Source organism: Papio anubis, chromosome 7 (assembly GCF_008728515.1).
Source record: "Papio anubis isolate 15944 chromosome 7, Panubis1.0, whole genome shotgun sequence".
NCBI classification, from domain to species: Eukaryota; Metazoa; Chordata; class Mammalia; order Primates; family Cercopithecidae; genus Papio; species Papio anubis.
The window spans coordinates 98,713,451-98,725,975 of NC_044982.1; the positions used below are offsets into that span (position 1 = coordinate 98,713,451).

Consider the following 12,525-nt stretch of genomic DNA (forward strand, 5'->3'; position numbering starts at 1 on the left):
GAGACATTATAAACCAAGAAGAGTCTCCACATTACAGGCAAAATTGCTAAGCCAATATCAACCCTAACATGTTAACTGGGGAAATGTTTATACCTCAAGGAACAACAATTCTACAAATTTCAAGTCACAAAAAAAGGAAAAGAAAAAAAAAGTCAAGTCACTTGTCATAGAGTTAAAATTAAGCTAGCTTCAGATGTTGTTTCTCAATAATAAGAGGTATAAGTAAACAAAGTCACATATATTTTTCTCAGAAAAATGAAATATGGTTCACCATAATAGAATGTAAAAGTCCAGAACTAGAAATATATATATAATATTTGACAAAATAGACATCAATTGCTAATAATAAACAGCTGGTTTTTAAACTATATTAGAGGCCTGTAATTCCACCACTTTGGGTGGCTGAGGCAGGAGGATCACTTAAGGCCAGAAGTTCGAGATAAGTTCCCTTTACAATCAACATAACAAGACCCCATCTCTACAAATATATAAAAATGAAGCCAACAGATTATTAAACTGAAAATTTTGCAAAGTTTTAGAGAAATTAAACTAGCTAGACTTCGAGTTGATAGAATAAATCACAAATCAAAAGACTGACATTTAGACTCAAAAAAATTTAAAACTACAATGAAGAAAACAAATACAATGAAACATCAAGGGAAAATGTTTGTAGCAAATACGAGAGAAAGTCAATGTCCATGTTATAAAAGAGCTCACAAAAGTTAACATCATGATCCTAGAAGCCAAGCACATAACAAAAATAGAAAATTTGCATAAGAAAATAATACTGATAAACAAATATATAAGAAAATGTTTAACCTCTCCAGCAATCAAAGCAATAGAACTTTAAACAGGAATAAACCTAAATAAATTATGAACATTAGATGGCCACTGAAAAGAGTAAATCAAGACAATACAGGCCGGGTGTGGCTGCTCACGCCTGTATCCCAGCACTTTAGCAGAAAGACAGCTTGAGCCCCAGGAGATGGAGACCAGCCTGGCAACACAGAGAATCACCATCTCTACAAAAAAATATATTTTTTTAATTAGTTAGGTGAGGTGGAGTGGGTCTATAGTCCCAGGTACCTGAGAAGCTGAGGTAGGAGTATCTTTGTTCTTTCAAGGAAAATTTCCTATATTCACCTTTTTTTTTTTGGAGACAATGTCTGGTTCTATCACCCAGGCTGCAGTACAGTGGCGTGATCTCGGCTCACTGCAACCTCCACCTCCCAGTTCCAGTGATTCTTATGCCTCAGCTTCCAGAGTAGCTGGGATTACAAGCATATGCCACCATACCCAGCTAATGTTTTTTGTATTTTTAGTACAGATGGGGTTTCACCATGTTGGCCAGGCTAGTCTCGAACTCCTGGAATCAAGTGATCCGTCTGCCTTAGCCTCCCAAAGTGCTGAGATTACAGGTGTGAGCCATCACGCCCAGCCAAGATACTCAATACTTTATTGTAATATAGGCTTTGTGCTATATAATTTTGCCCAACTGTAAGCTAACATCAGTATTCTCAGCACAATTAAGGTGGGCTGGGCTATGATATTCAGTAGGTTAGGTGTATTAAACGCATTCTGACTTACAATGTTTTCAATTTTCAATGGGTTTATTGGGATATAATCCCTTCATAAATCAAGGAACATCTGTGTAGTAACTTAAAAATCTGAATTTGTGATTAGATCTAAAAATTATATACAGTTTCTCCTCTTAATCCCTTCTTTTCCTTCATTATAAAATTATCACTGTAAAAAGCATTTTAAATATATAGTACAGTATTAAGTAAAAAGGAAGACTCACACCCTCTAACCCCATTCCAATCCCTAGAAGTATCCTCTGTTTCTGGTGTTGTCCTTCAGGCAAAAGCTAAGGTCTGAAGTGAAAAAACTAGGGTTACCAACCTTAGGACCTTGAAAGTGGCAAGAAAATTCCTGTCATCTTCACGTTAAATCTGCTTTTCCTTTTGCAGATTTAATGTAAAAATTTCAAGAGGCTGGGCACAGTGGCTCATGCCTGTAATCCCAGAACTTTGGGAGGCTGAGGTGGGTGGATCACAAGGTCAGGAGACTGAGACCAGCCTGGCCAACATGGTGAAACCCCTGGTCTCTACTAAAAATATAAAAAATTAGCTGGGTGTGGTGGCAGGCACCTGTAATCTCAGCTACTTGGGAGGATGAGGCAGAAGAATCACTTGAACCCAGGAGGTGTAGGTTACAGTGAGCCGAGGTAGCGCCACTGCACTCCAGCCTGGGCGACAAAAGTGAGACTCCGTCTCAAAAAAAAAAGAAAGAAAGAAAGAAAAGAAAAAATTCAGGATATCCTTTATCCAGGTGCTTGGATAAAAGTTTGTTGAGTGCAGGCCGGGTGCGGTGGCTCAGGCCTGTAATCCCAGCACTTTGGGAGGCCAAGGCGGGCGGATCACAAGGTCAGGAGATCAAGGCCATCCTGGCTAACACGGTGAAATCCCGTCTCTACTAAAAAATAACAAAAAATTAGACGGGTGTGGTGGTGGGCGCCTGTAGTCCCAGCTACTCGGGAGGCTGAGGCTGGAGAATGGTGTGAACCTGGGAGGCGGAGCTTGCAGTGAGCTGAGATCCCACCATTGCACTCCAGCCTGGGAGACAGCGAGACTCCGTCTCAAAAAAAAAAAAAGAAAAAATTAGGTGGGCATCGTGGGGGGCGCCTGTGCTCTCAGCCACTCGTGAGGCTGAGGCAGGAAAATGGCGTGAACCCGGGAGGCGGAGCTTGCAGTGAGCCAAGATCGCGCCACTGCGCTCCAACGTGGGCGGCAGAGCAAGGCTCCGTCTCAGAAAAAAAAAAAAAGTGTATTGAGTGCCTACTGTATTTCACTGTGCCAAGCAATTAACCATCACAGTAACTGTGTAAGATGCATAGTGTTCCCATTCTGCAAAGGACAAATTTGGGCTCACTCCGTGAGGTTAAGCAACTTGCAAAACCAGAATCAGAACTCACACCTGCCAAAACAGAAAGTCTGATTCTTTTCACTGTGGTAAGATATCTCAACATTCAAGATTTTCAAAGACATTTTATTCAGACTTTTTGAATTTCTATTTTACTTAATTATTTGTACTATGAGAATATAGAATCACATGACTTTTCTTAGTAATAATAATGGGTACTAACTAGTTGACTCTTTACATTTCTTAATTTTAAATTTTGCTAAGCTGGGTGCTGTGTCTCACGCCTATAATCCCAGCACTTTGGGAGGCCGAGGTGGGTGGATCACTTGAGGTCAGGAGTTCGAGACCAGCCTGGCCAACATGGTCAAACTCCCTCTCTACCAAAAACACAAAAATTAGCCAGGTGTGGCGACGGGCACCTGTAATCCCAGCTACTCAGGAGGTGAGGAAGGTGAATCATTTGAACCTGGGAGGCGGAAGTTGCAGTGAGCCCAGATCGCACCACTGTACTCCAGCCTAGGCCACAGAGCCAGACTCCATCTCCGGAAAAAAAAAAAAAAAAAATTTTTTTTGCTACATTTTCAGCTACGTGGTAGGGTAAAAAGCTTTCAGCAGCGACATTAGAAATGAATATGCCCCATTTGCAACATTGTTACGATGTAGAAAAGCACTCAGCTTCAACCACTTTCAACAAACACACTTTTAAATGCAACCCACTTCTAATGGTGGAGCCTGTCCAAGGCTGTTGCACCAAATTACAATCAGAAAAAAGAATGGAGGTTTCTTCTTAAAATGGTCTATGTCACCATTTTAAGAGTTAAGAATAAATCTCACCCCATACTTCCCCTTGGTAATTATAAATAAATGAATAGATCAGCTCCTAGTGCCACCATGTCATTACACAGCTACATGCTATGGTCCCTTAGTCACACTGGGTCTCATGAGATAACTAGACTTCTCATCTGTACAAAGAGAGCTTGGGTAACCATCCTAAAAATGATTTCCCTCAACATTTAAGTGAAGTTCCTCATTTTGAGAATTCTAGAAGTGCTAGGCATGATATTCTTCCTAGTCACCTTGCCTAACCATTTTGTTTTCTTGCTTCTTAAATGTCTTAACTTCTATTTGCATGATCACAGGGTGCCAGCCTGGACATATCCCACTGTTCATGGAATTCTGGTATCACTTACAGGGAGAAGAGATCTGAACAGCCCATCCCAGAAAATGTTCTATGCCAACAGTAAAGACATATGCACAAAAAAGACTTTGTTCCCAAGAACTAATTTCTTTCCAAGACACCTTTCCAATTCCTCTAAATTACAAAAAGTGACACGCTTCTATTTACTGCTAAGCTCAACTTACCACCGTGGAGTTGCTGACTATCTCCAACCAGCCAGCATTCCTACTTTCCCTTCTACAAGAGGGGTTGCCCTACTCCTTGAGTTGGGGTACGGGCACTCAGCAGCAGAAAGGTGGCCCATGACAGACTTGAAAGCACACACCAGGAATTGTCTGAAACTCAGAATGCTGGAATTAACTTTCTTCCTGTGACCTTTAACCTAGCTGAATTTTCTTCCATTTCCAGTACTAATCATACTTTCTTCTCACTTGCAGACTTCCCTGTTCTGTCCTGCCTGATATGCTCTCTTCTTGGTTCTTTTCACCTGAACCTTATTCTGATCTATTACTTCCTCCTGTCCAAGACCTGAGCACTGAACATACCTCACACATTTAAATGTTACTTCCTTCAACTGAATGAAATGGTATTCATCACTCCTACACAACTGCTCCTTAGCCAAAACAAATGTAAAACTCAATAAGAACAGGCAAAAGGATAAAAACAAGCTTCCATTTAAGCATAAATAGTAATTTAAGATGTATAAACGACTCATAAAATCCTTGATCTATTGTGTAGCCCTTAGCAAAAAGCCTTGAATCATTAGGTGATATTTCATTAGAACAGCGGCTTAATTTCAATATTGAAGCTGCTCTCCAAACAATGAAGAAAAACTCTCTACATTTTCTATTTCTCAACCACTCCCAGTGCTCATTTATAGGAATTACCCCTAAATTTTCCCACTTAACCTTTCAGGGAAACACAAACCCACACCGACAGAAAACTCTCGTCTCTCTACACTTATACTCTCTTACTTATACTCACTGCCTCTACACAGTCATATTCACTCTCTACACACTCCTCTCTTTTCCCAAGAAAGAGCTCTGTTACAGGCAGAGGAGAAAATGGAGAGCCCCAGGATACACAATGGGGCCACTGTACTAAAAGGTGGAGCTTTTAGTAGGAGGAGTAGAGGTATTATAAATAGAACTGAGGAGGGGAACCTTTTCTCTCTCCGATCTCTATGATCTTTATTCCTGGCCTTGGAGTTACCGTAAATCCCAGATCTTGGGGCTCCTCCAACTTGGGAGGGGTGGAGGTTATGAAGGAAACAGGATGGAACCAAACCAAAAAGGCAAACTGGGCCTAGTGCTAGAGGGGAAAGAGGGGCCCTAGGAACACACAAGATACAGCCCGGCTCACCAAGGTAGGAGAAAGAACTGGAAGAGATTAATAGCTAGCTAATAACAAAGAGTATGCCATTTGTCCTTGGTGCACTCCCAACACGTTTTAGGGGTGGCAACAGCCACATAGGTGGCTGACAGGGATTCTAGTCCTCTTCTCTCACCATAACATTCCCAGGCTTCTTTCCTTTGCCCTCTCTAGTTATACAATCTAAATAGGTGCTTCCAACATTGATTTTTTAAAAACAAAGCCTTAAACAACAACAAAAATCACCACACCCAGTTTTATGATTGCCTCCATAAAATAGACCAGGCACCTTTCCATGATGCCAGGCCAATGGGCAGGGTGTGTTAGGGTAATATGGCACTATTATGCCCTCCCTTAAAAAAAAAAAAAAAACCCAAAGATCATCACAATGGCTCCACTGCCTTTTTTTTTTTTTTTTTTTTTTAACAGTTGCACTCTTGATGCCTAGGCTGGAGTGCAGTGGCACTATCTCGGCTTACCACAACCTCCACCTCCCGGGTTCAAGCAATTCTCCTGCCTCAGCCTCCCGAGTAGCTGGGATTACAGGCAGCTGCCACCACGCCTGGCTAATTTTGTATTTTTAGTAGAGACGGGGATTCTCCATGTTGCTCAGGCTGGTCTCCAACTCCTGACCTCCAGGTGATCTGCCTGCCTCAGCTTCCCAAAGTGCTGGGATTACAGGCATAAGACACCGAGCCGGGACAGTTACTTTTTAAGTATGCAAAAGCACTCAACTAAAAAACACCCCAGGGGATCATGCCCCTGGGTGGTCTTTAAAGGAAATGGGCTACTATACTGGAAAAAAACATCTGACGGGAAAAAAGACACTCTAGAGTAGCTGAAAATAAAATGTCTTGCTAATGCAACACCTGATGAAGAAAATATGATGAAGTGTAACATTTTACTCAGGCCATGATATCCCAGCATAAGGCAAAGTTCTAAAATTGTTTTAAATCTTGTTTCTCAACAGGGGGAGGAGTGGGGGGCAAGGAAGGACCATCGGAATCACTGGAGGCATTTAAAATACAGTCGGCCCTCCTTATCCGTGGGTTCTGCATCCATGGACTCAACAAACTATGGATCAAAAATAGTCAGAAAAAAAATAAAGATACAAATAAAACAATACAGTGTAACAACTATTTATGTAGCATTTACATTGGATCAGGTATGATAGTAATCTAGAGATGTTTTAAAGTATATAATATGTAATATGCTAAGGTTATATGCAAATACTATGCCATTTTATATAAGGAACTTTGAGCAACTGTGGATTCTGGTATCTGCAGGTGTCCTGGAACCAAACCCCCACAGATACCAAGGGACTACTATATATGTGTCTGGACCTCCCACCCAGATCTACTGAACCACAATTTCTATGGTAAGGCCCAGATAGCTGTATTTTTTTTTTTTTTAAGTTACCCAGGTGATTCTAATGCACACATCTGGTTAACCACCACAGTTAAAAAAATGATGAGGCCAGGCACAGTGGCTCACGTTTGTAACCCCAGCACTTTGGGAGGCTGACGCAGGCAGATCACCTGAGGTCAGGTGTTTGAGAACAGCCTGGCCATTATGGTCAAACCCCGTTTCTACTAAAAATACAAAAATTAGCCAGGCGTAGTGGCAGGTGCCTGTAATTCCAGCTACTCAGGAGGCTGAGGCAGGAGAATTGCTTGAACCCGGGAGGTAGAGGTTGCAGTGAGCCAAGATCACGCCACTGCACTCCAGCCTGGGCAACAGAGCGAGACTCTGTACAAAAAAAAAAAAAAAAGATGGAAACTATTCTTCAATCAAGAAAACTACAAGTAGATCAAAAAACTCAGGCTTCAGTTTCCTCATTAAATGAGATGGTTGAACGAGATTAGCAGTTGAACTAGATTAGTGGTAGTGTTTGGGGAAGGGGAGGTGTTAGCTAAAACACCCTCTGTAAAAAGTGAATTTTTTCAGGAAATTCAACAGTAAAACAAAAGCAGAGCTACTTTGGAAGGTGTGTTGAGGCTCTTCCCTCTCACCCCCAGGTCACCTCAGTGGAATCACCAAAGCTCCACAGAGCACAAGATGGTCTCTTAGAACAGCTGCAGCTTTCAAATTCTTTGACCTTCCAAACCTAGAAATCCACAATTTAAATGGCAGAGAACTTACAATTTTTGTTTTCTTATAAACTTCATGAGAAAATGTGCCCTTTTCTAGTGATATAGCATGTCTTGCTATGTCATCTTCTATTATTTAGAAAGACAAGTGTTATCCTCCCAAGTCATCACTGAAACCCAAGCTCCAGTTTCCTGGAAGTTTTAAGCTCAGAAAAGAAGCCTAGATACAAGAGGGCATGCAAAATACAGGTTAGTGTTTGCCCCAGGAGAAGGAAGAACAGGACCAGAGGGGCACAAAAGAGACTTTAAATGCAGCGATGTTGGTTTTGTTTTGTTTGGTTTTAGAGGAAAGGGAAATATCTCAAGTGTTAACATTTGTTAGTTCTGGGATACAAAGATGTTTGCTGTATTGTTCTCTGGAATTTCCTGTAGCATTTTAAGATTTTCAGAATTAAAACACACACATACACACACACATGTGCACGTTTATTAGCACCATTTCAAACACCCCTTTTATTAAATGTTAATTACAAATATTTCATTATCCCTCACTTGCCTTCACCAAAGGTCACTTATAGAATACATGATCTATAATTACATCTACCCTGGGACTCTGCAAAAGAACACAAGCACCAGAACAAAAGAAATGAATCAATAATACCAAACTGACACTCTAAAATTAAGACCACAAGGTTGTGGGGCATCTGAAAAAGAAAAAGAACAGCCTTACAAATTCACTTCACAAAGAATGCAGAGGATGCTGCCTCTGAATATTGCCAAACAGATGGACCTACACCAACAGTACTCACTTCTAAGCCTCCCAAACCAAGCACCCACTCCACAGGTCATAGAAGGAGACTCAATTCATATATAAATCAAAATTCATGAAGAATAAGTGAAACATTAAAGCCAAAAACTTCAAACCCTAAAAATGCTATTTCCACCCGACAGTTGGTAATGCCCAAAACGTGTACAATAAGCATAAAACTGAACAATACAAACCTGGAAAATTTTTCAGTACACTTAAATGCTCATCACAGTAATTCATGATAAACTGTCCTCAAGGCTACTTATTGCCATAAATACCCTACCTATACTTATTCCCTCAACCACCAGCTTCCCAGTTACATCTATAACATACTCAAATAAATCTTTTCTTTTTTCCCCTGCCCCCAAAACAGTTTTGTCACCCAGGCTAGAGCACAGTGGTGAGAACACAGCTCACTGCTGCCTCGACCTCCCGGACTCAAGTGATTCTCCCTCCTCAGGCTCCCAAGTAGCTAGGACTACAGGCGCGCACCACCATGCCCGGCTAACTTTTTAAATTTTTTTTATAGAGACAGGGTCTCACTATGTTGCCCAATCTGGTCTCAAACAGCTGGGTTCAAGTGATTCCCCTCCACCTTGGCCTCCCAATGTGTTGGAATTACAGGCATGGACCACTGTGCTCAGCCTCAAAGAAAACTTTATTTGTATTCACACTATTATCAGTTCCCTTCTCTTAATCTTCTCTCTAGCCAGCCAATCTTTACCTCTTTGCTTCTTCCAAATGACAAAGGTACTCATAAGCCACGTTCTGACGTCTCCTTTCATCCATCTCCTCTGCAGTAAGTCTTTCATTATCCAGGACAGCTAAAACATAAAAGAAAGAATGTAAACACCAGGATCTGTAGGGTTCCTGAGTGATAAAAGATTGCCACAGTATCAATTTCCTGCTACTCACCTAGAAAGTCAGGGTAACTAATGAGTGTGTAGCTAGCCAGATGTACTACAATGACTTTCCTAAAACAAGAACTATGTGGTTTCAACTATACTCATCTTGACCTTTTTAAACATGGATGATAGTATAAATATGTCCTAAGTTTTAGTGTAATCTTGAAAAATACTGTCTTGAGATTTTGGCCGAAATCTGTCCCTATCTGCCAGAACTCCTTCTAAATACAGATCTGATAATGTTGTTTCCCTCTTTTATTAATGACCAAAGCCAGCAGTTATTGAGAAATAAGTGACAGCAACTGTACTAAGCATTTTACACGCATTCTCTCATTGAAACCCCACAACAATCCTGTGATTATCAGTCCTATTTTACAGATGAAGAAATTGAGGCTGGGTGAGCCCAGGCCCATGGCAAGTAAGTGGCAGGGCCTGAATCCAAACCCGGAGAGTCTGTCTCCTTCAAAGCCTGAGCTTAACCTTGAAGCAATCTGCTTCCTTCATGGGCACCAGGTATGGAATAAATTCCTAACTCCTTGGGAAGGCATTCAAGGCCTTTCCCAGTCTGGTCCCAACTATTTTTGGAAACTCTCCTCTGCCCTTCCTCCCATCACTGTGCAGTCCACACCACTCAGTTCCCAACACAGTGTCCCTCTACTCTTCAATACCTTTGTTCATGCTCTTCCCTCAAATCCTGATTCTTGTTCCACATGCCTTATCAAACTGTTTTTCTTTTGAGACAGGGTCTTGTTCTGTCACTCAGGCTGGAGTACAGTGGCACATTCATGGCTTATTGCAGCCTCGACTTTCTGGGCTCAAATGATCCTCCTACCTCAGCCCCAAGCAGCTGGGACCACAGGCGTGGCACACCACGCCTGGCTAATTTTTTCTTTTTTTTTTTAGAGATGGAGTCTCACTATGCTGCCCAGGCTGGTCTCAAACTCCAGGCCTCAAACGATCCTCTCACCTCGGACTACCAAAGTGCTGGGATTACACGCAGGAGCCACTATGCCTGGCCACCTGTCAAACTTTCTACACAGCATTCTTCAAGGTTCTGTTCAAATGTCACCTTCAGGCCAGGTGCAGTGGCTCACACTTTGGGAGGCCGAGGCGGGGAGATCATTTGAGATCAGGAGTTTGAGACCAGTCTGCCCAACACCATGAAACCCCGTCTCTACTAAAAATACAAAAATTAGCCAGTGTGGTGGCCGACGCCTGTAGTCCTAGCTACTCGGGAGACTGAGGCAGGAGAATCGCTTGAACCTGGGAGGTGGAGTTTGCAGTGAGCTGAAACTGCACCACTGCACTCCAGGCTGGGCGACAGAGAAAGACTCTGTCTCAAAAAAAAAAAAAAAAAGTCACCTTCCGTGCTCATACTGTCTTCCCCAAGCCCCTTCTCCTTACCTACATTACTCTGTATGGCTAGTAAGTTCAGCATCTTTCATCGTTATTGCACCTTATAATTATTAGCATGCACACCTGTCCGACTCTCTGATTAAAACGTTCTTTGGAGGCAGGGCCTGATCTTACTCATCTTTAATTTCATAAATGTGGCACAATACCTCACAAATAACTGTTGATGCGTGAAATGTTGATCCTTTAAAAAAGAACATTATTTCCAGAATATAAAATAAAATCGAAAACCTCATAATCTCAAAGGGTCCTCCTTTAGCCAATCCTGCCTGCAGTTCAATGACGTCCAGGGCCGACAACAGAAAATGAGGAAGTCTTAGGATTTTGTTTTTTTTTTTTTTTTTCTTTTTTTTTTTTTTTAATATTTTACTTTTTAAATCTTGAGGAGGGAACTAAGCCCGAGAAAACTGAAGTGACTTGCCCAGGACGGCACCTCTTACCTAGCCTGGGGCCGGACAGGTCTGGACCCTGGTCTACCCCGCAGGCAATACTAGGGCAGCGCCTTTCCACGAAACGGGCAGAGCCCGCGTACCCAGACCCCAGTCCCCGGGACACGCCCTGCGCGGTCCTCCTGCCACCTCACCCTAGGCCGTCTTCCCCAATCTCGGTCGAGCTTGGGCGACGGGAAGGGCTGGGTGGGGCTCCCCCCTACCGCGGCCCCACCTAGGGCGGGAGGCCTCGGAGGTCCTCTCCGCCGCCTCGGACCCCGAGGGGGCGAGCACCAGGGGCCTCCCCGCCCGCCGACCCACCCGGGCGGCTCTTCCGGGTCCGAGCTGCCGGCAGCCGCCCTGCCCCACCCGCCCGGCCGAGCCCCCAAGGAAATCGCGCCTCGTCTGCAGTTAGCTCGGCCCCGAAGCCCCGCGCCGCAGAGCCCCGCACTCACAGCCATAGTGCGGCCGGGCCACGCCTAGCCCGTCAACCTCGTCTGCGGCGGACATGGCGGCCGAGCCCGGGTCTCCGCTGAAGAAGCCGTGAAACCTTGGAGGCGCGGACAGCGGCAGCTGCAGCTCCTGCCAAGTGCGCGGGCTTGCCCGGGTCCCCGAGGCCCCGCCCATGCCGTCAACCCCACCCCGCAGGCCCAGTCCCAGCGGGACCGCCCGAGCGACACCGCCCTGCCGCACCGCCCAGAGCGGCCGGAAAGAGGCGGGGCTAGCGTCACCATACCCCGCCCCCAACTCCGCCCCCTCAGCCCGGCCCCGCTCTGCATCCCGCTACCGTCTCCGTAGGCGGAAGGAAGAAGGTAGAGCCCATCCTCCAATCGGGCTCACGCTGAGCTTGCCCTGCCGGGAATGCCCGCCCAGGTTTATAGCCCCGCCCCCAGGGCCACCGCCCTATCCGCAACTCTAACCGAAAAACTGCGGGTGTCTGCTGCCTGAAATCAAAGTAGTGGGTCATCTCCCTTCTCTTGCCGGCCTAGCTAACCTCTGCACCAATACTCGGAGAAGGTGGCCCAGGGTATCTTGTCGGACACAAGCAGGCTCCAAACTGCCATAAAAGCCTTCCAACCCCACTCTCCGCAGTTTGGCAACCTGGCCTCAGTCCTCTTAGATTCGGCAGCAGTCACCAGATTACCCAGGTATTTGAGATGCAGATGCTAAAGCGGAACTCTGTCCAAACTCCCTACCTTTAGATCCCTTGACATTGTTCTTTGCAAGTTCTTTTCTAAAGAACTCTTTTCCCTTACCAGGGATGCCTCTGCCTCCTGCACCTTGTGGCTTGCCCTTCAGATATTGGTATTCAACGGTATTATGAGCGCAGCCCTCTTCTGCTTTTTTTTTCTTTTTCTTATTTATTTATTTATTTGAGACGGAGTCTTGCTCTGTCGCTCAGGCTGGAGTG

At 44.2% G+C, this 12,525-nt stretch overlaps 1 protein-coding gene across 1 annotated transcript in view; it reads right to left on the reverse strand.

Moving 5' to 3' along the window:
- Positions 1–11,756, reverse strand: part of IQGAP1 (IQ motif containing GTPase activating protein 1) — a 114,525-nt gene extending 102,769 nt beyond the window's left edge. The window contains 2 exon segments of the mRNA XM_003901391.4: positions 9,093–9,192; positions 11,570–11,756. Coding sequence (XP_003901440.2) covers positions 9,093–9,192; positions 11,570–11,741 — 272 coding nt within the window. The 5' untranslated portion in view covers positions 11,742–11,756.
- Between the last annotated feature and the right edge of the window lie 769 nt (positions 11,757–12,525).